At 40.5% G+C, this 25,622-nt stretch overlaps 3 protein-coding genes across 7 annotated transcripts in view; all 3 read right to left on the reverse strand.

Moving 5' to 3' along the window:
• slc4a8 (solute carrier family 4 member 8) overlaps positions 1-350 on the reverse strand; it is a 46,884-nt gene extending 46,534 nt beyond the window's left edge. For both annotated transcript variants that reach the window (XM_036152104.1, XM_012878160.3), the window contains exon 1: positions 86-350. In XM_036152104.1, coding sequence (XP_036007997.1) covers positions 86-127 — 42 coding nt within the window. In that variant the 5' untranslated portion in view covers positions 128-350. The remainder of the gene's footprint in view (positions 1-85) is intronic.
• Positions 351-7,573: 7,223 nt separating this feature from the next.
• LOC105937041 (class E basic helix-loop-helix protein 40) lies at positions 7,574-11,227 on the reverse strand. Its single transcript, XM_012878167.3, has 5 exons — positions 10,793-11,227; positions 10,635-10,698; positions 10,300-10,407; positions 9,800-9,923; positions 7,574-9,587 (listed from the first exon to the last, which is right to left on the reverse strand). Exons 1-5 carry the CDS (start codon positions 10,861-10,863, stop codon positions 8,674-8,676), a joined length of 1,281 nt encoding a protein of 426 aa, XP_012733621.2. The 5' UTR covers positions 10,864-11,227; the 3' UTR covers positions 7,574-8,673.
• A 3,346-nt stretch (positions 11,228-14,573) lies between these two features.
• Positions 14,574-25,622, reverse strand: part of LOC105937030 (inositol 1,4,5-trisphosphate receptor type 1) — a 121,072-nt gene continuing 110,023 nt past the window's right edge. For all 4 annotated transcript variants that reach the window (XM_036151573.1, XM_036151572.1, XM_036151570.1 and 1 more), the window contains 4 exons: positions 24,798-24,963; positions 18,509-18,669; positions 17,605-17,766; positions 14,574-15,829 (listed from right to left, as the gene is read on the reverse strand). In XM_036151573.1, the coding sequence (XP_036007466.1) occupies positions 15,743-15,829; positions 17,605-17,766; positions 18,509-18,669; positions 24,798-24,963 (576 nt within the window). In that variant the 3' untranslated portion in view covers positions 14,574-15,742. The remainder of the gene's footprint in view (positions 15,830-17,604; positions 17,767-18,508; positions 18,670-24,797; positions 24,964-25,622) is intronic.

Genomic DNA, 25,622 nt, shown 5'->3' on the forward strand with positions numbered 1-25,622 from the left:
GCTCAGGTCACTTCCAGCTGTTGGATGACGCATCTGCTCGCGGCGCTGCACTTTATGAATAAAAAAATAAATAAATCCACTTTACCTGGTAACACAGTAAACTCGGCGGGTCCCCGGACGCGCTCATGGCTCCTGAGTTGACCCTGTCGGCATCCACTGAGTGTGAAGAGGAGACTTTCACTGAGTCAGGCTGCTGCCCGCCGCCGTCTTGCAGGACGATCAGAAGGCGCGGTCACGGCTTGGATGCTGCAGCCGCTTCTGTCACCCCACACATGTTGACGGATGACATCTCTCTCAGATGATGGGGGAAATGATCATCTTGGTCCTCTCTGTAAAGTGATGATCTCCGAGCCGCGCCTCCAACTCCCCTCCCTTCCTGTCCTGCCTGGCAGAGCAGGATTCAGACAGCATCACCGCGCCCCGAGCCAATCAGCGCGCAGAAGCACACAACAGGCTGACGCACTGCTGCTAACCAGCAATGCCAATAAGTCTATACAGCGGCTTCATCGTACACTGTGTTCACTTTAAAAGCTTCAGCGTTGCTGCTGCTGCTGGCTGCAGTGACCACATGGTCACAAGTTTCAGCGGCCATCCAAAAGCACCTCGCATTAAGCAAAGATACAGGGGCAAACACACCAAATGAATGTCGAACTGTACAAAAAAAACTTTTTATATGTATTTTCTTCTTCTCCCTTCCTTTACTGCAAGGAGCATCCACACTGCTGTGAATAAGCATTTGCTCCCTTTAAGGTTTTCTCTTTTTTTTTTTTTGTCTTGTTCAGATTATTAAACAAATTAATGTAAGAGACAAAGATAACCTGAGTAAATTAAATAATGTCATTTTCAGATTATGGTTTTATTTATTAAGGGGAAATCCACAATTCAAACTCACATAACCCTGTGTAGAAATTTATTGGCCCCTAAAATCTCATAATTGAGGAAACAAAGGATCTTTCTGGGGCTTTAAGACACAACTAAACCACAATGAGAGCCATTATTCACAAATAAAGAAAGCATGGAATGGCAGCGAACCTTTCTAAGAGTTGCCAGTCTACCAAAATCAACCCAAAACAAAAAACCTGGAACATCCTCAGTTCAGCTCAGTGTTCATAATTTAAGAATACAGCAAAAATGGCATCAGCGTTAGAGTTCCATGGTCAAATGGTAAATGGCTTATACTTATATGCTTTATCGAGTTCAACAATCCCATGGCGCTTTACACTACAGTTATTCACCCATTCACACTCACATTTACACCGCAACGCCAACTCATCTTAACCAAAAACATCCTGGTGTTCCCCAAGATGTTTGGAAAAACATTCTGTGGGCTGACAAGATAAAAAAGTAGAATTTTTAAACTTTGTAAGACGTGGGTCGTAGAAAGATATGGTGGAAATTAACAGCATTTCACAAAAAGAACATCGTGCCATCAAAGACGATGATAGTGTGTCGTCCTGAGGCTCTTTTGCTGCTTCAGGACCTACACCATGCATTACCTTTACCAGACTTGAAAAAACTCAAATATATCTGAATTAAAATAGTTCTGCAACAAAAGAGTGGGTCAAATTCCTCAGCAGTGATATGATATCATCCAGCATTTGTGATATCCTTGCCAGTTATCACAAATGCTGGATGTCTGTTGTTTTTTCATTGTAACAGTCCTGTCTTTTTATGTGATAATGGGACATATGTTTATGTTTTTAAGCAATTAGGATTTTTTTCATTGTTGTTTTCCCCCCTCTAAAGTACATTGATTTACCCTGTTTATATATGGTGCTATACAAATAAACTTGCCTCGCCAAGGGTGACATAACCAGATTTAGAGGGAGGTTACATTTTGACATATGGTCAAGTTGGTTTGCTTAGCTATTTTCCTTCATTAAATAAAATCATAACTTGAAAACTGCTTTTTTTTTCTTTTATTCAGAATCAAGTTCATTTACTAAGTTTGTGGTACAAAGAAGGAATTTGACTTCTGATCCCAACATCAACAATTGTGTTTTTGTAAATAAATACATAAATAAATAAAAAGACAGACAAGCAGAACAGCAACAACAATCTAGAACAAAAAGGGAATAGGTAAGATCAGAGGCAGTATGCACTATAGAGTTTTTTTTGTATATATATATATATATATATATATATATATATATATATATATATATATATATATATATATATATATATATATATATATATATATATATATAGGTGTGACAAAAATATAACAGAAGAAATCCACAAAATAGCAAATGCATTTTCACGCCCCTGAACAAGTGTTTTTATCTATTTGTTTTTCATTTACTGCTTCAATGTGGAAGTGGGGTGTGCAGTGCAAAATCTATTGTGTCATCTGTGTATCTGTTTAACCCAGAGGCAAACAGTGACAGGTCAACTCCACCGGGTGGACACTGGACAGATGATCCAAATTCCTAACTTTACAATGCCAGAGATATACTTGTTTAACTTCACAAGATTCTAAACATTCCCAACACTGGGGGAAAACTGCGAATTTGTTATCACAAAATTGGTACTTTATTCTTGCAGTTTTCTAACTTTATTCTCATAATTTACAAAAAGAAAAAAACACCACCACCACTCAAGCTGCAAAAAGGGGTCACCAATCTTTGGCAATTTGTTATTTTGGGGGTCTCAGGATAAGTTTGGGAACCCCTGGACTGTACGCTAGTATATGCATCTTTCACATGGAAAAATGAATACCGATATATGAACTGCAGATATTTTCATAACGCACCAATGCTTAATCCTTGCACCTTGCAATCCCAGATCAGTTCAAGGCCGTTCAGTTCAACATTGCTCAAATAGATTTGATTGTACATTATGTAGATTTGATCTACATAATGTAAATGTTGGTGAATGAATGATAATAGCATAACACAAGCACGTTGAGCATCAGCTCATTTGGGGGAAAAAAAGGAACTACTAAGAGCCTAAAGAAACATAAAACGGCATTAGCCAAAAAGAGAGACATTGAGCAAACTGTTCCTCTTCATACAAAGCAAAGCATCAAACATTTTTGCAGACATGCGGCACCCACCAAAGCACCGACACCCTGCTGTAGCAGCAGCAACAGCATATCTTAATCAGGACAATCGTCCAACATGGTAAAAAAAAAAATCCTTTCAGAAATATTTAAAAACACAGCAACTGTTGTTATTTAATTAAATTTACAACTAATCAAGATTCAAGACTGACTGTGCAAAGCCTGCTGCAGCTTTACTCCAGATAAATTGTGCTTTATATCTAATGAAGTATTGATTGTATAAATAGTGTAACATAGATATCAATCTATTGCTCTTTGGAATATTAATGACAAGGAAATGGAAAGCAGTCAGCAAGGTGTGAGTCATAAACATACTTATAAATATGAAAACCGTGCTGATAGATATTGACTTTAATTATATACAAAAGCTTTCATTTTATGGAGGGAGGATCACGTGGATCTTATGTCTTAAAGGAAAAAATATATAATTACCATAAATTTATTTCAATAATCATAATTCTATGAAGGGAGATAGGCACCAGCACCCCCCGCGACCCCATGAGGGAGAAGCGGTTTGGAAAATGGATGGATGGATGGATAATTCTATGAAGAGAAATTGATATTTATCTTCACAAGTTGGGTTAAATCCCACTTCACAATTCAGATCAGAAATCTTGATCAAAATACTATTCCATACAAAAATTGTGTAACTCTGAAAATTATTATAATAGCATCAATTATTGAGGCTCAATGTGCTCAATGTGTTTTTTCAATGTTATGATGCAATGAATGGAAACTATAGTTTACATATTTTAGTGCATCAAGTCTTGATTGTAGAAGTCCAAACAATGTTTAGAATTTGTAAAATAAATAAATATATTTCTGTTATAATACATCTAACTAAATACAGGCACACAGGATCAGTGAGTTATTCAGCAAAAATCATTGCCCCACAGGTTCTTTGATCCAGTACAAGAAACAAGACAGAAAAGCCTCGATCGCCCCCTTGTGGGGAAACACAATATAGTGCACAGTAAAATTAAGCACAGAGCACGTGTATTGTGTTCATTTCAGCGGCAATGATGCCCCACGGTCTCTGGTCTTTATTTCAGTAATTCAAGTCAGAAAGTTAATCGACAATCAGAAACTTACATGGGATAAGACCAGAATTATTTTTTTATAACATTTTTTGAGGGCTCCGGCTTGGCCCCCAGCCCCCAGTACTGGGGGAGGAACGCAACCTTTCAGTAATTGCAAATAACTTAGATAATCATTACATTAATAATTGTTATTATTTTAATGATATTATTTTCAAACAATTTAACATTCCTGTGGCACACATGTCTATATGTTTAGATGACGTTTTAAGTTGCTGAAGTAAACGTAATCAGATTAATATAAGTGTTATTTTCAGCAACCAGTTGACAAAGAAAGCGCCCTGGTGGGGCTTAATCAAAGCAATGTCAAACTAATTCCAGCCGCAGTCTGAACCTTGTGAATCTCACCTAAACTCTTGCTTCACGATCCTCTACAGCAGGGATTCCCAAACTTTACAGCCTGCGACCCCTGAAGTAACAGTACCAGAGACTAGCGACTTCCTTTTGGTTATAATTTTATGAAAACTCTTACAATAAAGCGCAGTCTTCCCCCCTTGTGTTAAAATAAGGAACGTTGAACATCTTGTTAAGTTATATTTTGGTATCAGTTTTACAAATAAGAAAATACTAAATCTTTGTGCACATCAGCATCAAATTATGATCTTGTACACAACATCATGACTTCCTTCTCATAATATCCAGAAAATGAATTCATAGTAGGGCCATCATAGATAAAAGAAAATGGGTTATTAGCTATGAAGGAGTACATTTTCACAAAAAGCTCAGATATTTTTTTCACATATTTGCAAGAAAAAAACCTTGGATATCTTCTGAAGTCAAAAAATCGTAAAATTTCAAGAAAAAGCGTAACATTTTCCACAATTAAAAGCATACATTTGCTTGTTAAAATGTACCCAATTAGCTGCTTCACACCTTCCTGCCTGTATTCTGAACCATTGCTAATTATTGACTTAACAACATGATGGCACAGTCAGACACAAGACACACGAGATGAAAGGAAAATACAGCAGAGGAGCTATCTATTGATACTTTGTTCAGTATTTGAATGTTGATGACAGTTCAATGCCAGCTGAACAGATGCTGTGAAACTGACTTTTGATAATTCAATTCAATTCAATTCAATTTTATTTATATAGTGCCAATTCATGATACATGTCATCTCAAGGCACTTTCCAAAGTCAAATTCAATCAGATTATACAGATTGGATCAGATTGTACAGATTGGTCAAAACATTTCCTATATAAGGGAACCCAGTTGATTGCATCAAAGTCTTGACAAATGATTGTAATTTAATCCTTTCTTTCCTATTCTGTTCTAACTAGAAGTTGTAATAACTTTAAATGCCCAGCAGGTGGCAATAAAGTGGAAAAAATAGCACGTTTAGGTCAATCCCCAGCTACTACAGGAAATAAATTCAATTATGAGAGTTCTTCTTTAATGATACAGGCATCTTTAGCAGCTCCTGCTGGGTTATCTAATTGTTTTAGTGTTTTTGAAACCAAGGAGCAAAACATTAAGAATATTTGTAAAACTTTATAAAGCAGGCCATAAACCACCTTTATAAAGGGAACATGAATGGAAAACCTGGACATATGTTCAAGTTATAGTTTATGTATTGTGAGATTCATAAACAGTTTGGAGACAGTTTTGCAGAAACGTCTATTGTGAAGGAGACATACATTTAATCCTCCTGACCCCTTGACTGTATTAAATACTTTATTCCAACTGCAATGTAAATAACAGGACTTGTCAAACACAGACATAAAAAAACTAACTTGAAAGGAGTTAAAGGCATTTAAAGTTTCTGGGACGACCTTTGGCTTCAGGTGACTCAACACTTTGACGGCTCCTACAAAAAATAGTGGGAACGAACAGCAATCTGCTGAGATTCAGGCTGTGTTGTGTTGCTTAAAAATGCTCAGAATAGAACAGTGTCATCATGGTTGGGTTAGGGTTCCCATTGATTTATTTATGTAGGACGGATTTCACCAGGCAGAGCATTTTACGAGAGCTTTGTCTTATTATATTAATATAGATTAGCTGTTTGAATGATTGCTATGAGCTTTCAGCTGAGACTCCAGTAGAGCCAGCTGATCTTTTTTTGTTATAACAGGCACCTTGTCTGCTTGTCAGACTTGGTTTCAAATCTTAGCTTTTTGATAAACAAAAACATGATTTGGTAGGTGTACATTTTACTCAGTAATCGCGGCTGCTGTATTTTCTCCTTTTATGCATTTGAAGTCATTGCTGTGAGTGCTTCCGTTCTTCATTTATTGGTTTCCATTGAAGTTCCACCTGGCCAGTTTATCTGTGTAGCCGTCCCCTTGGAAGGAACCATTTAGAGACGTCATTGCCATTTGTTATGTGTACTCCCTTTATTTTATTTTTCACATGAAAACATTCCCGGTTTGGTGGTTTTGTGTTGAGAATCTTTTCTTTTCTGATCAAAATCATTGATGGGGCTGTTGCTGCCAGCAACCCCGTGTACTCTTTGTTGTCTTTTTAATAGAAAGTACACCAGGCTCAGTGCTTCTGTGTTTAGCTGTGTCTCTTTCCTGGAAGGAGATTGCTGTCATTGACTATCTGTGCTTTCTTTGTTTTTTTTTCCTATGGAAAGTACTCCTAAGAGGTTCTGTGCTCAGCTGCCAACAGCTATATATATACACACTATCTACCACTTAAAGAAGCCCCGTGTTTAGCTGTGTCTCCAATTTCCTGGCTATTTATGCGGTAATTGCAGCCTTTAACTCTAAATCATTAGTTTTTATATCTAAACAAGAAGTTGTCCTGCAGCAGCATCTGTGCTTGTTTTTGCACTAGTAGCTTTTGACAATAAGCTTGACAAGAAATGGGATTGAGAGACAGGAGAAAAAAAATGTCTCAAAGATCCACAGGCTGGGATTAAAACGCAGGACGGCCACATCAGGGACTGAGCACTTTGAACACGCTTGCTCTACCCTGGTACCAGGGTTTTTCTGTGTCCCCTTTCTGTCCTCTTATCCCCAGGTGATCCTGACAGATGGCTTCTCAATTGACCTCGGTTCTGTGCTTCTTCCTGTTAAAAAGAAAGTTGTTCCTTTCCACCGTTGCCACATGCTTGCTATGAACAAGGGATTGCTGCAGAGTCAACAAGTTGATGCAATAAGCTGGGCTTCCCTCCTGCCCTTATATGTTAAATTGTAGTGCATTGTTATTTTTGATTGAACAGGAGTATCTATATAATAAAAATCTGAATCTAACAAAGCAATTAAGTTGTATTAGAGCATATTTAGAATTGTTTGTCCTGAAAAGTGCCTTAAGATAACAAGCACTGTAATTTTGGCTTTATATAAATAAACTGGATGAAAAATAATTAGCACACGTGTCTTAGCAGCAGAGGAATTAAGCTCATGTCTGATGGGAATTTCATGATCTCACACATTCTCCTTCACATCCAATAAAAAACAAATATCCATGGGAAAAATACTTTATTATTACACTTATATGATTTATATCAACATGTATAGACAAAATATGTACATCAAACATCTCTCTTTAGGTCCCAAAATATAAAACCTTAAGTACCTCACTTTCTATAGAAAACTAGTCTTCTGAAAAAAAAAAAAAAAAAAAAAACTTACATTCACTTCACCCCCCTCCACATATCTTTGACTCCAGGTTCGATACATTGTACAGAGCATAAACACCTGCGGTTTATCAGCTTCTCACAAGTAAAATGCAACAGCAAGAACAAACACCAGGTTTGACTTGAGCAGAAACAACGTCGATTACGCAGACCAGGTCCAGCACAGTGCTACAGAATGTACACGTTCTGAGTACACAAACATCGTCCACACTACGCACTCGCTCCAGATGCCTGAGAGTGCAGAGTGCAAGCACGGGTATCAAAAATAGAAATATACATGAAGTCTTTGAACAATAATTACAGGAATCCCGCTCAGCTCATCAACACGAAAACAAGACCTGCCACTCATTTTGGCCATGTGGTGGCCTGTCCCTTCATTCTAAGGCTGTCTCCTGACCCATTTTGTACACACTTCAGAACTTCCGGGTGTTTAAAAGTCATCAATATGGAGCTAAAAAGGGCGTCCCAGTGATCAGAACGGTGAGCAGAGGACATAGGCAACAAACTTTGGGTGAATACTTACCACTATTTTGGTGCAAAAAAGTTTCTAAAGTACAACATGGCAAGTCTTTCGTCACAACGGCTACAGAATGAGATGGATCATTGTCATAGGCTTTTACATTTCAACAGCAGCATCTTAAAAAGACTTCTTTCATTACATTCAACCAATGTGTGTGTGTTATGTGCAGGGCGGTTTGGGTTCAGACAGTACATCTGTAAATGAGGAAAACCACTGAGCTTCAAACATTCAGCCAGAGTTTTGCATTCCTCCCAGTGTGGATGGGTAATATCTGACCTCCAGACGAGGAAAAGAGAAGATGAATGATTATAGATTACAAACAGCTCAGTCCTGTTCGCCACTCGTTGCCACCGGCTATTAGAAAAAAAAAAAAAGGCATTGTCCCTTCGCCTGTTCCTTCATTTCTCATTCTTTGGTTTCCAGGTTGAGAGGTGGTACCTGCTTTAGTGCCTGAAGGAGAGCAGGGGAGTCCATGGGGGTCTGCGATAGGGCCGGGGCAGGAGAGCCTCCCCTGGGAGACAGCACAAGGTGAGGTGGGGGAGGCCTCTCGCCAGACATGGTGGGCGAGGAGCCTCCCATGCCGGGGTAGAGCATAGGCACAGCTCCGGGATACCAGCATTTCTCCAGCATCGGCAGGTAGGCCGCGGCAGAGGGGGGGATGAGGTAGAACGGCATGCAGACGGGGTGTGGTGGGGGAGGCGGGTGGCTGGGGGACGTGCTCATGTAACTACCGTAACCACTGGAGGACGAGGAGATCGACGACTCCCCACTCGAGAGCACCTCGTCCTCAGAAGACTCCATGCGGAGTCGCTTGTGGCGCGGCTCGTCGTCCTCCTGCTTGATGCCGGAGCTCTGCCTGTCGCCCAGCAGCCGCTTCTGCTGGCTGTAATAGTCGCCGTGTCCCTGTAGTGTCCCCGCTTCGGTCTTCTCCAGCTCCCCCCCATAGCCACTGTCCGTGTCTGTGTCACTGCCGCTCTGCTCGCCGCTGGCTGGAGGGTACGCCCGCTGGATGACGGGCACGCAGTTCCTCCCGTAGCCCTCAGCGGGCTTAGGGGGCGAAGTGCTGGGCGTCTCCTTGTGAGCCTGGCGCTGGTGGTAGGCCGGGACCTCTTCGGGTTGGGGACTGTGAGGGGTGCGGGGTCTGGCCGGGCTCTGCAGCACTTCAGCGGCCAGTTTGTGAAGGTGGCTGATGAGATGTGTTGGAGTCAGGTCTCCATCTGGCTCATGGCCGGCTAGATACTGGAGAATCTCCTTGGCACACATGTGGAAACCAGAGCGAAACATTTCCTCTGACTTCTCCTGGCTAACAGGTGGCTGCTCTATATATAAAAAACGAAAATTAATGAAACCATTATGAGCAAATCTGCAAAAAAACAACAACTTTTTCTTTCCATTCCCAATATCTTCAACCAGGAATGATAAATTGCTTGAAACTTCTGCACAATGCGCCCCCTTTATTATGAGTTTGACCAATTTAGCTTTCTCTTTCATTCTGCATGTTTGCGTGCGTGTGTCTGCCTACGTAGCTCACCGATTTGCATGCCGCTCTGCAGAGCGAGGATCTTCTTCTGCTGCTGCTCCAGGAGGGAGGTGAGGGCTTTCACATGTTTGAGCGTGAGCTCTAAAACCACGGCTTTCTCCAGATGGCCCAGAGTCTGTGGGGAAACGCGCAAAGTCAGCACATCTTAACCGCCCAATCAACACAGAGGCTAAACTGCGCTGCTCTTGGCCACAAGGCCTCTGCTTCTGCTTTTAAACCCTCTCAGAAATACAGCCATTTGGCACGATATCCATATAAAACGTAATTTAGGGGATTGCATTGTAAAGCACATTAAGACTTTGACATCATCATGTTGCAAACTTTTCGCTCAATAAAGTATAACAGATTTTCCTCAGAGCCAGCGGTCAATTCGGTGCGCGCTGCTGACGCACACCTGTAACTCCACCGATGAGCCACTAGATGGCGCACTCTACTGTACGTCGCCGAATCCCATTCCCACCCCACGGCAGCCGCTCCGGGTGTGAACTTACGGTGAGTTTCAGGTGCTCGGGTAATAAATCTTTCAGCTGAGCGATGCATTCGTTTATCCGATCGCGCCTTTTCTTCTCGATGAGTCTGTGGGGCAGCTTGTAGGTGTCCTGCGAGGAATAAACAGAGGCGTTGCGTAAATCCTTCGTGTTTGCAGCCAGTTACACCCATGGGGAGGAATCCAGGAGTTATGTCATAGCAGAAATTGGGTCAACCATTTATGGGAACTGCCGCCACTCTAATTCCTTCCTTGTAGATTACGTGCAACAAAGCTCCACGGACGTAACAAGTTTCCAATAAGTAATAGAGTGAATAGATATGATAGAAATACACAAACCTTGCTCTCTTCCCCCCTCTTTATCCCTCTTCTAGGCTTATAAACATACATTTGGAAATCCATCCTATGGAAACAAACAAGAGCGGACCCGTAAGGAAAACTGGGAATAATTCAAGGATAAAAAAGGGTGACACGGTTGAGGAAGGAGCGCAACTTACCCCTGCACGTCTGTCAGATCAGGCTGATGTTTGGAGAGAGCGGGAGGCTGCGCGCTTGGAATTCGCTCCATTCTTTGTTCGGGTCCAAATGTATGTAAATATCTCACCAGATCAGCCACAAATAAACACGCATTTACTGACGAGCGGAGTGGAGTAGCTGCGCTAAACCGCCTCAAAAATGTTGTACAAAAAAAATCTTTTTAAGATTGTGTCATTTTTTTTGTTTTGTTTTTTTGTTTTTGTTTCTAGCACAGCTCCTATTTTATGCGCTAACTCAGGTGCGTCGAGGTTAAGTCCATGTAAGCTCCAGGCTGTGGTCCCGCCGCAGGAGGAAGTCCACCCTCTCTCAGTGGCGCGTCGGGAAAGTGGGGGAGTACGGAGCGACGACTTAAATAAACCCTCTGACTCTCCGCTCGGTCTGACCTACCTCTTGTCACATGAGGCTCACGTGTTGAGCGGCGCTGTATCCTCGGCGGGGAGGACGGCCCACTTTCCCCGGGCCAGGCGCCTCAGTGGCTCGGGCGCGGCGCACGTCAGAGCGGGGGCCGGCGCGCCGCGGATCCCGTGTACCACCATGCTGAAGTAAGTGGAAACAAGGCTGCGCGGCAAAGAGGGAAGGGCTCAGCAGGGGTTCAGCGTGTGCGAATAGTTTAGACCTGTGCGCAGCAAAAAAGAAAAAACACAAACAAACAAAAAACAAAGACTGCCTGGAAGGATGTTCTCCAGGATTGTTGCACAATGCATGCTTGGGAAAGAGGATCGGTGCCAAATTGGGAATTGTTTTTGGAGGCCTTGCAGCACAACCAGTGCAATAATAACGATGATAAAAAAATTGCAACTTCTTGAAACTGCACAGCTTAAACAGGAGCGGGAGGAACCACGTGTACCCGTGCATGGACTGCTGCGTGGACTCCTTGTGTATTGTCATGAGGTGCAGACTTGTCACGTTGAACACCTCATGGCCCACGGAGTCTGCTGACCCTGCCCATCCAGCTTATTATGCTGCACACACGGTTGCTGCACCTGTCTGCTGCTGTCCCCGGACAATAACAGACGCCCTCCGCTTCCTCCTGTCCTTTATTTTTATAAGGTTTCCAGACCTTTTGTGTCTTACTTAGAAATCCCGTAGCTTTCTAGAAAGGAGCCACACAAAGATCAACATCGTTCCAAATCTTTGGGGCTCAAATATTGAGTGAAAAAGGTTAAAGTCTAAATTTTAATCTTGTTACAGATGGCAGTCCTCCGATTGGCCTTGTCTACAATCTAACAACAGCAGAATTGTTTAAAAAAACATCACAATTCACTGTCTGCAAATCTGGACATTTTGGCATCAGGGCAGCAAGAGGATAGTTTGTTTATAGATTTCCATGTTTAGTGTATATATTGTATTGCACTTTCTTTCCATGAAGAACCTCCATATATGTATGTTTTTTTCCTGCATTTGTGTCAATCAAAGGTGCTACTGAGTTCTAAAAGGAATCAAAAATGCAACACAGCCCAGAATAGGTTGGACCTGAAGGTATTTAAGATGTTGAAATAGAGATGATCAAAGATACCAGATTTTTTATGCCAGGCAGCCCTAGGCAGGAACCCATACTGCCCTCATTATAAAACATTAGTGTATGTTATTGTGGCTGGATTGAAACTGGGATTTAATTAAAAACCTTGAACCGCTTTATCATGTTTTTAAAAACAGCCCAATAGTCTGTAAGTTCATGTTTCCAAGTACAGAAAATGATCTGATTCGACGTGTTGCCGCATACTTTATTTGCTGCTGCAAAATTTGGTGTGGGTGATTTTAAATTGCTACAACTCTCTTCCTTTTTTGCCTAAATGTGACTCCAATAACATTTGAGTAAATAAATGAGGTACATCAAACCACACACACACACACACACACACACACACACACACACACACACACACACACACACACACACAAAAGCATCTTAACACAAACAAATAAGCGTTGCGACTCATCAATGCTGGTCTTTTGTTCTCAATTTCATGCATTAAAATATGATGCATATTGAAGGTTGTCAGGCGGACAGATTTTAAATTTTGTTATCTTATTGCCTTGCTGTTGTACAATTCCAGAAAAAACATCTTAATGTTGAACAGAGCCACAAGCTAAAGTCTAATTTTCAGTCTTGTCAGCCTTAAAATCCAACCTTTTTATTTGACAGTAGCAAATTATATATATATATATATATATATATATATATATAAACTTAAATTTTTAGTGACACCTTTTCTAAGATTGCTGTGATCAAACAGATGTGTCACCATTTTAGCAAAAATTATTACCCCGTATATGAAAGTGCAAAATTTTTTTCCCTTGGCAAAACCTTCGAAAGGTCACGTCCCACTGAAAGAGTCCATCAGAGTTTTTTGACTGATGGTCGTTCTGGAAAAACACCAGAGACTGAAATAGTAATGAGGCAGCCTGGGGTTGGGGGGGGGGGGACGTGCTCAGTAATGACTTTACGACCTTTGTCCTAGAAAGATTTGTTTTCCTGCTATAATTAAAAGATCACAACAATGACAGAAAGTCCCTCAAGCCAAGGATAAAAAGTAACCCGGTAAAATACCTTTAACCATTTTAGTAAGAAAAAAATTGTTGCGTACAAAATTTCCAAGCGTCCCAAAACATATCAAACAAAAATGCCTTAAAGGCAATAAAAATGTATATGCAGTACATTCATGGGACATATTTCAAGACATCTGGGAGAATTATTTGTATTAAATCAATATATGTTAAAATCCGTAATATTCATGTGCAAAGCTTCAACTAAGGCAATGCACGGCTTTAAGAGCTCACACCAGCAGACTAAGAACAGCACATAGCAGATGTAGAGTGAAACAAATGTTTTAATGCACATTGTTCTGTGCACTATTTAAACAATGTGAAACAATAGATCTAGTATTACTTTTCTAAGAGTTAATGATGCTCTCTCCCCTAACAAGGGGTCAAAGGCCTTCAGAAGAGAAACAGGCCCGCAGCCTCACACGTCCTCCACGGTTCTTGGCAGTGAGAATGAAATGCATTTGCACGTAGTTTCACACCAAACCCACGTGGGAAGGTTGTTGCTGGAAAGCTCAAGCCTAGTCTCGCAGCTCCTGTTAAAGTCTCATAGTGAACTCTACCTGTCTACATTAGTGATGGTAGGACAGGACAGGATTTTCCCTTGCTGGTTGTTCTGGTCACAAGCAAAGCATAATTTGCAAAAGTACATATTATTTGCCTATTTAGTTTTATCTAATTCAAATGGTCATATTATATTTTAGAAAGCAATTTCCTGATTCTCTTGCACTCAAAAGGGACTGCCACCAGTATACCATTCTATTCTAATTTATTATACTAAATTAAAGGAAATCCAAATCAGTATTTTTCTACTTTAAAATATATTTCTATGAATGATCATCTTATTTCATATTCTTAAAAATTCAAATGTAATTAAAAAATGCACGTAAGTCAATAAGAATGCCTTCTTCACACACAAGAGTGCACGTCCTCATTTGTTGAGTACAGCACATACAGTATAACCTTATTTGCTACTAATTTACAAGCTGGGTTTTTTTCCTGCAGAGCCCTTGACTCATTCTTGCCTTTAGTGCAACCATGGCACCTAAACTGTCGAGTGGTCAGCTGCTAAAGTTGCACTAAGAAGTATGGAGATAAACCCGCAATTAAAAGTCTCGTGCCAACCAAATACCAACCAATGGTTCGGTTCCTCTGGATTTGCTCGGCTGATTTAGACGCTGAATTGTGCACACAGAGTATTTTACACGTTCTTTATTTAAATAAACTCCAAGAATGGAATGTACAATTCAGACACAAACCGTCAATTAGTAGAAAAGCCTAGTTTGGTCAAGCAGCACGGCAAGTGACCTCATATACACTCACACACTCAAGAAGGTCATTCTCATGATGACGTTTTACAAAGTAGTTGTGTGCTACAGAAAATATCAGTGCTTCGGACTAAATAGTTAAAAAGATACATAATTCAGTGTAGGCTCACTAACGTTTGTGTTTTACCGGCTTCTGTCGAGCCCATCCATTAATAATCACAACATGGAGAAATTCCCTCCAGTGAGTTCACACCAGACATCGTTTAAGGTAAGGGCTGTGGACGGGTTTTGAGGAGTCAAAGTCATCCATCTTCACAAAAAGCTTCTTAGTTTGAAATCTTTTCATTTTCATCTGAACTGTCCTAGAACAAGCAGAATCTCTGTTAGAGATAGTAAGTTTTGAAAGTGATAAATACTTTCCCTAAAAGTAAAAAAAAGAGAATAAAAAAAGACACAAAGGTTTTTATAAAACAAACAAAAAAAAAGACACAGTATAAGGAAGCTATTGGAACTCTTCAAGATTGTCTTGTCTCAATGTTTTAAAAATAAACTCGTTCAAATAAAAAAAAGTAACTCCAAAATAACTCGCTCCTGTTCACACATTGCATATCATATATCCCTATTGCCGTCAGATGACACCAATTATTAAATAACACGCTGAAACAAACCTTCAAATCTACATTTGGCCTGAGTTTACTGCCGCAACACTGAGGATACGACCCTTGACAAAAGGACACTTGACGGGGAAACCTCCTCCTGCTACAGAGGCTGGACTCTGGCTTTCAGGAGGGACGATAGGCAGAAAACAGGCCGGGTCCTAAAACTCGCGTTCATATCCTTGACTTACAGGACTGACTTCTGAGGTCTCCAGGCACTTTGTGCAAACTTAACCCGCGTGCTGCGAAGGGTTACAGCGTTCACTTCACGTAGACACACAGATACAAACATGTCCACTGAAGAAACAATATCTCAGGAGGGTCGGGTGAACCATACCAGGTGGTCAGATCACCACCTGAAGACATTTGGGCACATTGTGGTGCTGGTGTCGGGTGGGTGCTGCTGAGGCACCGGTGAAAGGTAGACTCTCCTCCAGGGAAATCAGGCAGGCTGCTGGGGATTAATGTTCAGATGTGGGGGATGACCCAGAAGACCGATTCGTTGTTTGTGCTTCCTCTGCTCAGTCATCTGCACGGGGGAAAAAAACAAGAAGAATGACACAAAAGTGACATTTCAATTAGAGCAACTTCTGTTTTCTAGTACTACGACCTTAGCGACCTCGCATTGCTGCTGTAGCAGGCATGCGCGCGCACTCTGAGAGGGCTGCTGCTGGCAAAACTTGGTTAAACTAATAATACATTTTATAATAAATAAAAAGCAAAGAGGAAACACTGGTTAATATGAAAGAGATGTATTTTCTTAAGATTTTACCAATGCATCAGAGAACATAAATAAATGTAAATAACCCTAAGCAGGAAGTGGATATGCTTCAAGAAATCAGCTGGTAACCAGAACTAGACGACTTGTAGCTTCACAAGCTCCGAATAGTGACTGAATGCTTGAAAACTTAAAAATTAAAATGTTTTTTATGTTCAAGGAAAGCCATAAACTAATGTATAAGCACCATAAGGTTAAGTGCCTGTAAGATGCATAAGGTTGACTGTTCCACGTGGAAGTTGCTACTGTTTGCAATGAGGCTCAGTGTAGCAAATTAGTACAAGAAACTATTTGAAAGGATTTGTTTGTGTTTTCTAACGCAGGATGAGACACGTGTGTGGTTCATTCCTGCTGCTGAGAGAGCGAGGCTTTTAGAAGATAACGGGAACCCTGACCAGAGTACAACAAAATTTGCTCAGCTTTACCCTTTTGAGTCGTCAATCAACCTTTGTCACAAAACATGCTGGATTAGAAAATCCTAAAAGCGTTTTAGAAATCTCTGGGCCTAACTACATGCAAAGCTAAGAGTTTCTCCTCAACTTGGACCTCTCATCCATATGCACACATAGATTGTGGCAATAAAAAGTGATTTAAAAAGGGTTTTTCTATCCAACTATTCTGCGACTACTAGGACATGGAGTCCCGCCTTGCCCATACCACCCCTGGCTTACTGCACAAGTGAGCAAAGCAACTGAGGACGGGGTTTTGGGTCCGGTTTTGTCTCCACTCTGTTTCTGTTGGCTTTAAATGTGAGCTGAAGAAGTTCCTGTCCGGGAGGGAAAGGTACAAAAATGTCAAAGACCCAGACGGTCTGTAATCGTTTGGGAGAACTTTAGCCGGGTACTGCTGTAGTCGTTCTTTGTGAATGTTAATGTGGTTTAGTGTCAACGTCGTCAACAAACCATTGGGGAAACATTGGCGCTACAGCATATTTTATCGTAATCTGAACATGCAGATGCAGAAATGCTAAGATAAGATGCTAAAGCTGGTGGAAAATGTCAATTCCATCTTTCTTAGTTTTTTTAAATAGTAAAGGCTCACTTTACAGTGACTGCTCTCTCACCAAGTGCTTTGATGTTACCTTTGCTCTTAAAATTACCGTGTTATTTACCGCACATGCCAGAAAGGCTACGTGGATATAGGCGCCTTTAATCTCCTGCTTACGTCAAGGTTATGATGTTAAAACCACAAAACTACTCAGAAATAAAAAAAAAGTCTCTTTTTATGTAGGAACACTTAAATAGCTTTTATCTCAGGTTAATAATAACACAAAGTGACACGTTTGGTGTGATGCCTCGGCTCATACAGATAAGATAAATTCCTACGTAAATAAACCAATGCAGGGTAAATGCACAAAAAATGAAACCCCAGTGTTCATCTGTTTGGTATTTTGGCATGTACTGCTTCCCAACTACGGCGATAACTGTGCCAAAAACGGAACCAAAAGACGGAAGCTAAAAAGAGTCGTGAAATCCAGGGGGTTGAGTTATATTACGAGCGAATTTGGGGCTTGGTAGTGCAGATACCTGCTCCTTTAGCTCCGTCAGCTGTCCAGACAGGTTGATCACCAGCCTCATGGTTGACTCCAGCTTCTCCTGCAGGCTCCTGATTTCATTCTGCTCCCCCTCCGAGTCGCTGCTCACCAGGGACATGGCGCGCATCCGAGGAAACCAGTCCAGGTTGTGCTCCTGTGGATACCCAAACGTATGACCACTGACACTGAAATCTGAGGGTTAATAACAACTGAACGGCAACTTTAATTTATTTATTAATTTTTTTTGCTCGACTGGATGTAGTTTATGGAAAAGGTTAACGTGCTGTGACCAAAGAGGACTAGGATGTGTTCATAGGTCAATGCCTTTGACACCTTGATTTGCTTTAATATTAAACCACAGGCTTGTGTTTTGTTATTTCACCGACTTCCTCTTTGGCTGCGCCGGTCGGCTGGTATCGATAAAGGGGCATAACCAGCACGTCTGTCGGTTAAGATTAGAAAAGAGGAAGAGAGTAGCACACTGGTGGGAGTGTGTTCCTGCGTGACGAGATAGGACACGTCCGAAAGTGTGAATCAGTAACATAAACGGATAAAAAAAAAATAATGTTTTGCCTAACTACGGTTGCCAAAAACGTGACACAACCTGAAAACCATTTGATTCACCACTGAACTTCTGCCACTTAAGAAACTCCCTAGTTCCACAGAAAAATCTATAAAAAAAAAAGAAAAAAAGAAAAAGAAAAATCCTTATGAAGTTAACCGAGCATATTTTTTCCGAGGAAAAGTACATGAGACGGCCAACCATTTCACCGCATCCGTTTAAGTCATTCCGCCACTAAATAATTTCCAAAGGTGCACGTAAGAACAGTAGATGCGACACATTTACAACAGACGTGCTGAGGAGGTGTGGGTATTCCTGGGTGATTTCTGTTTACCTTGATCATCTCTGCCACGTAGCTCTCAGGTCCTGTGTATTCTGTCGAATCTTTCACTTTTACCAGCACTATGAAGTAGAGGTAGTGCCACATATTGTGCTCCTCTTTGATGTGCTCTTCGAAAGTCACCGTCTTATTGTCGAACTTGTCACGCTCCAGACCTGCAACACAGAAGGCGCAGTGTTTGTAGTCTGGTGTGGTTTAGAAAAATAGAAGAAAAAAAAAAAAGCTGTTGATGGCTTCTTATTCACAACCATTAGTTTTACAGAGTCATAGTCGACTCTGTGCCCCATATTTGTTTAAATGCCACGAATAATATGTATTGACTCTTTGAAACATTATGAGTTACAGATGTGTGAATTTATCGGTTAAAATCTGTAAGGTACTAAACTGAGACAAAATTGACATCCGGAGTCAAGTGGTGGAAGTAAATGAACTGCTCGATTATTTCAAGCGTATTTTTTTTTAAAATGGTGTCAGCATATTTAACCCCAGGGTGCTTCTAAGATGTTAAGACCAGGACTATTTGGGAGGCAGGCTATCTGGTGTGGAGCTTGTTATTCTTTTCATGGCTAAAATCGTTATTTATGACCCAAGTCATTGTCGTGTCAAATGGCATTTAGGTCCGAAATGATGAGCCTGTGACCGTTATTACCGAATGGTTGAGAGTATATGAAGTTTTAAGCACCTCTATCCAATCAATTAATTATAATTTAGAGATGTAACAAGAAATGGATTGGTGACCAAAATGTGGACAATTTTCAGCTTAACCTACGTCGACAAGTGACTGGCTCTTAGGAAACAGAAAGATCAGATATTTTTCTGATCTGTGATGACATCATACGTGAGCACTGCTAAATAATATTTCAGATTATATACCAAGAGTGTTTCATTCAGGCTGCAAGAAACAGAGAGAGTGAAACTCTCAGTAGATAACAGGAAGGCTGAACTGAGTACAGAAATGCACACATAGCCTGCTGCCACAGTAACACTAACTGCGCTAACCGTGCTAATCGCTAGTATAATGCTAAAGTCCCCAATCATTGTGTATATAATAATAAAACCTTGTTTCCCAGTGGCAGCCCTCTCACATAAACAGCGTGAGGTTATAAACACTCTAAATAAAAGTAATTCATAAAAGCTCACAGCAGGAAGGCTAGAAAAGTAGAATTTGAATGTCATTCTTACTTCTTATATATTGTGCTTATATATTACACCTCTTTAGGAGAAAGCCTTGTTGGCTAAAATTGGCACCGGGAGGTCAAAGTATTATTACAAAAACCAAAGATCAGAAATCTGCCACATAACTTCCACTGCTGTATCTCTAGGACTTCTTGCAGCATCACAATCTCAGCTCAAAATCTAAAACATTTAAATTTAAATAATATCACACAAAGATCATTTTTACTTCACCCAGTTACTCTACTGGTGAAAACACTAAACATATAACCTTTGCACCGTATTTAACCTGCAGAGACGACACTGACGTTAGCCCGCAATGTCAACTTTAAGGAATCTAGATTGCAGTTGATCATCCGTTGTTCAAAATACAAAACATTTCAACAGACCAATTGTAAGCTAGATAATGCTATAATGAAAAGAGATTCATTAAACACAGTTTCTGATCCATGAAACTTGGACTCTCTTAGTAAAACTCACAGAATGATATGATTTCACTACTATTTTGGGTAGTAGGACCACCTTAGCTCGGCTCTTGCTTGAAAACGTAGCCAATTGCCACCTGGACTGAATTATTCTACAGTCATTTGAAGCACAGTCAGTAATCTGTATTCGCAAAAAACAAAACAACAACTAAGGATTCTTAAGGGGGAATGTGCACTGGCACCCTAGCAATTCTTGCCATGTCAACGGACAGGCCATGGATTGTTTTATAGTAGTAGAACCAGTTTAAAGAGGATTGCTGGATTACAAAGGGTTTACTTTGGAGCGTCAACTTCTGCTTGGTCAATACCAGTGTAGGTTGTTTGATAGAAAAGTAATAGGAATGAGTTTGTTGATGCTGCTGATGTATGTTGCCTTTTACAGTTGTCCTGAAAATATTAATAAAGTCCCATCTTGCCTCTTATGAGCTCAATATTGTCTATTGGCTCGTCTTAAGAGCTGCACCTATAGTTACAGTGCTGTTAATGTGTGCTGAAATATGTCCTCCTGAATGATTAGCAAACTTTTTGTTCAGCCAAGTCTTGCCTGTATTCCTTACAGCAAGTAATCAAGACTGAGGGAGTATTAAAAAATACTGTCTCAAGGAAGAGAGAGGAGGAGTCAAGTGATTCACTTCTGTGCTGCATTCTCGCTTTGCCTTGAAACCCAGACCTTGGAATGATAAGACACTTTCATAACCTCGTTCCAAGTTGCAAGTTGGCAAACCAGTTAGATCAAGTTAGCCTAAATTAGCAATACCGTAAGTGTTGTGAATCAACGGATGATTCACAATAGATTTTCCTGGATTTTACATGCTCGCGAATAGATTTCGGTCAGTGACACCTGTGTGACTGACTTACTGGGAAAAAGACAAACAGACGTACATATAACTGGTGTATTGCTGCAGCTCAAACCATGTTTTACATGCCAGATAGCATGTTGGATTTTGAAGTGATTGCTGTGCAAAAAAACAAAAAAAATTAAACAAACAGTATTTCCAAGATCAAAGTCTGAGCTCAAGGGGGCATTTCACAGGTTTTTCTTCGTTTAGCACTCACATAGTCTAACTTTGTAAATCTAATGGACTCCAACTATAACACAGCAAACTAAACTGGTCTAAAGGCAGGCTACTGAAGATGGCTGATATTGTAATCCTTTGGTAATATTGACTACAAACCCCAGAAATTGTGTCCAGCTAGTACAACAGCATATTATGTCTTCTTTTAAAATGTCAGAAGTGTGAGAAATGTTTGCTTCACGTTTGTCAGACAACATGGGTAAGAAATAAGAAGGCTCTGCAAAACAACAATGTTCTTACAGAAGCCATGAAATAATCCTCACCTATAGCATCAAGCAACCCTGTGCAATGACTATATGAAACAGCACATATATTTTTATAGACACAACTGTAAAGTATAGATAATAAATAAGCTTTACTTGCTCAATAGATTGTTTAGAGAAGGTGTTCAGTTTGTTAAAAAATAATTAGGGAAGACGGAGAAGTTTAATGCTTCATAGCATTTAGTCGATATTATTAAAATATTAAATACATTTCCAATATTTGCACTCATATGTTTCAGTAAGCACTTATTGTTACTGTGTAAAACTAATTTTAGCGCTTATGTGTTTTACAGACCTCTATCATTACTGTACAATTAGATAGGCTTTGTGAAAGTGAACCAAACTATCTACTTGATTGTAATTACTTGTAATTAAGCAATAAAGGGTACGCCTGGAGTGCAAACAATGTGTTTCAGGCTGTTTGGCATAATATTTTCTTTTCTGCGGAGTTTGGGCTATTTGCATGCCAAAGTCTGATACAACACAGGGTGGGAAAAAAATCCCAAAAATATGACAATGTTGGCCATTTTTACTTATTTACAGCAAATATCATGTTTTACTGTAGAAAGCAACAATTGGAGTCACACATTCTCCATTTTTCAGCCATATTGTCATTTTGTTTTTCTAGTTTCCAAGATGCATTTTGCCAACGAGTTCAATTGTTTATAGTTCAACAAAAAAGGTAATTCTATGTGTTAAAAAATACCATTTACAGGCATCGTATGTACGTAAAAATCAAAATTGGCCAATTTTCCGTTGATCAGTTTTGATGGTGACCATAAGGTCAGAAACTGATATTTAAATGCATTAAACTGAAAACTTCCACCATTTTAACCTCACAAATGCACTAAAACCTAATGAAGCCTAAGTACTTTCCTTTGTATGCTTGAATGAGGATAATGGTATATCTAATTTTTGGAATTTAAAATTACTTCAACAATTCAAGAACCTGCAGCACAAGCCTTTGCTTTTGTCTATTAGTGTCCTTAGAACAAGATCTGATTCGACAGGTCAGACCTCAAAGGAAGCTGGAAATTGGTATTAGCCAGCAAAAGCCTGATCTGTGCATTTTCTGGCTCCAGAAGCCATTACAAAACCAGTGCTGTTTCCTAGTGTTTCCCATGGATCTGTTGCAAAAAAAGAAACACTCCAAAAAACATGTAATTCAACTGCAGGTGAAACTCAGAGCTGTTTGTGCAGGATGATGTAATTCAATCATTTGCTGCAGACCCCCCATGTGATCTACAAACTAACAGAACACACCGAGAGACGGAATGGCTTATAAAACCAAGCCGGAGGACGTCAGGCCATTTAATTCCTGCGGAGATCGCCTCCTAATCTCTGCATCTCCTGTTCTCTTGCGGCCCTTCTGGAAACCATAGAGACAGCAGCTCCCCCTGTGGCCTGGCCTTATTTAACGGGACTGACTCACAGCCGATGGCTGGCTGGCTGGCTGGCTGACATAATGCTGTTCTGCTTCCATATGCTTACCACTTGTCCTTCCTGCCTGTCTCAACATATGCATGCTCACACACATGCTCTCATACTGAATGTACTCCCATGCTCACACTCATTAGGGTGTGGATGCACACACCGTTTGACATGTACTTCCTGGACGCACACACACACACACGTTTGGATCATTTCAGGACATGCATATGAAGCCCCTTAAAGCAGAAATGCAATTTGGCTGATCAGTGGAGTTGCACAAAAACATATGGTAGCGAGATTAAGAGTGTGCATGTGAGTGAATGTGGAGGTGAGAATGTGCGTGCATGTGAGACAGACATGAATTATGGAGGCGAGCTGAGCGGTGGCAGGAAGCTCTCGTGACTCAGCTTTCGCTGGAACGACAACATAGTGAAAAAAAGGGGGAGGAGGAGACGAGGGGAACTTCACAAACTACATAGACCTCTACAGGCCTACTTACCAGAAACCACTAACACAACCCAAAGTCTGGTGCTCTGGGATGGGAGTTTGGGAATGAAAGGAGTCGGTTTAGATAAAATAAAAGAGGTCAGCCGTAACACTTAATAGTCCTGCGCTTTAAAGTTACTGATAATGTTACATGATTTACAGGTGCATCACAAACCCTGTAATATAATGGAAAACTCAATCTATCGCAGTAAATATACTTAAAGTGATTATTTATGTTAGTTTTGATGGTTATGAAATCTAAATTCAGTTTCTCTGGAAACTAAAATACATAAGACAAATAAAATGTATTTATATGTAGCCTACACAGTGACAGGGAAGACTGCTGACTTAATGGTTGCTCAACAGACAGACAGCTATTGATGCCTTCCACAAGGAGGTTAAGCCACAAGAGGTCATTGCTAAAAGGCTGGCATCCAGACATCCAAGCATTTCAGGTGAGTAAAAGGAAAAACGGAGGTAGAAAAAGTTGCACAAGCAAAAGCCACAACCCACAGACATTTCTAGGAGCTACAATTGTAGCATCACTGGCGTTACGCCTCTTCTAAACCAGAGACATCAGTAGCTTCTTATCTGGGTTAAGAAGAAAACAAACTGGACTGTGGCTTATTGGTCTAAAGTCCTTTTTTTTTAAGTTTCCATTTCATTTGGAAATCAAGATCCCAGAGTCTGGAAAAAAATATATAGAGACAGAACCCAAATTACTGGAGGTTCAGGGTGAGGTTTCCTCAGTCAGTGATGTTTGTGGTGTCCTAGCATCTGCTGGTGTTGGTCCACTGTGGTTTTTCAAGTCCAAAGTCAGTGCAGCCAGAAAATATTAGAGTATTTCATGTTTCCTTCTGCTGACAAACAGTATGGAGATGTTGATTTAATTTTTAAGCAGGACTTGGACCCTGACCACAAAGGTAGCAAAAGTTGATCCAATGAACATGGGATTGATTGATCAGGAAACAAACCTGAACTGAACCCGTGAGAGAAACTGCGGAAGATTTTCAATAAAAACAATGTGAAACAGCAGTGTAGGACAAAGAAATGCAGGTTCTTGTTTTTTTTTTTACCAAAGCAAACCAGAGAAATTTTGTTATGAAATTCAGAAATCAAGAGTACTGTCACACTCATTGGTTCTCCTCAGGATCCTTCATGAACCAGAAAAGGGCTGCTCCCCTAAACCTTTCCATATCTGCAGTGAGAGCATTGATTTACAAGCAGAGAAGTGCAGCATAGAAGATACATTTATTTATTTATAATGCTAATTACACAAGAGGCGCCAATAACTCAGAAGGGTGCTGTAGGGGCTTGTTAAACCTTCAAACCTTCACTTCGACCTCCTACAAGAACTGAACACACTCACCACAGATGAAGCAGGTAGTCTTCAGGATTTCCTCTTTCTTCTGTTTTTCGCTTCTCAGGTCAGCAAAGGTATCGATGATGACACCGAAGATGAGGTTGAGGACGATGATGATGACCATGAAGAAGAAGAGCAGGTCGTAAACCACTCTGGCTGCAAACAGTGGCTCCTATGCGAGGGGAAAAGGAAACAGGTGCGCAGAGAGCACGTTTTTAGATTTCTAAAAACTTGAGTTGTGCCATCTTCAGTTTAACAGAGATAAAGACAATTTTGAATAGATGAGTCAGGCTTTTAACATGTGGGGGATGATGATTGGTGCTTAAAGATGAGGTTAACCTTGGTTCTCATGGGTGGAAAGAGGGCAACAGGTGCGAACGGAGGCTAACCCAACATAGACGACAGACAGTTAACATGATGCAGCCCGCCCTGCTCATGTCAACCCAACGCGCTCAGTCTACATTGGCTACATTGGTCAAATTCGGTCACTTATTTTTCACACAAGCATGGGAAATGTTTTTCTGGCACCTCTGGTGCAGACTTATGTAGAAAAAACAAACAAAAATTTAAACAAATTAATCTTTTATCGCAGCAGTATAAAAAATATATTTATTTTTGGTACATTTTATTCAGTGTGGTAATATCCTACATTTAGACACAGACTAATAATTAACCAAATCAGCAGGGGCAGCTTAACTGGTACGCCTGCTTTTAATACTTTGTGCTACAATCTTTGGCCAGCAGAGCAGCACTTTGCCTTCTTTAGTAACATTTATTGAGGTTGAAGCACACAGACAAAAGGGATCTGTGATCACTCCACGTTGTACAATC

The sequence above is a fragment of the Fundulus heteroclitus genome, chromosome 20, assembly GCF_011125445.2.
Source record: "Fundulus heteroclitus isolate FHET01 chromosome 20, MU-UCD_Fhet_4.1, whole genome shotgun sequence".
In the NCBI taxonomy this organism is placed as follows: domain Eukaryota; kingdom Metazoa; phylum Chordata; class Actinopteri; order Cyprinodontiformes; family Fundulidae; genus Fundulus; species Fundulus heteroclitus.

Bases quoted from the DNA above. Each gene is read 5' to 3' on its own strand.
- LOC105937041 (XM_012878167.3), bottom strand. From the start codon at position 10,863: ATGGAGCGAATTCCAAGCGCGCAGCCTCCCGCTCTCTCCAAACATCAG. The intron at 10,408-10,634 runs GTTTGTGTATTT...TATTCCTCGCAG, and splicing joins AGAGGGGGGAAGAGAGCAAG to GACACCTACAAGCTGCCCCA. The intron at 9,924-10,299 runs GTAAGTTCACAC...GTTTCCCCACAG, and splicing joins CCGAGCACCTGAAACTCACC to ACTCTGGGCCATCTGGAGAA.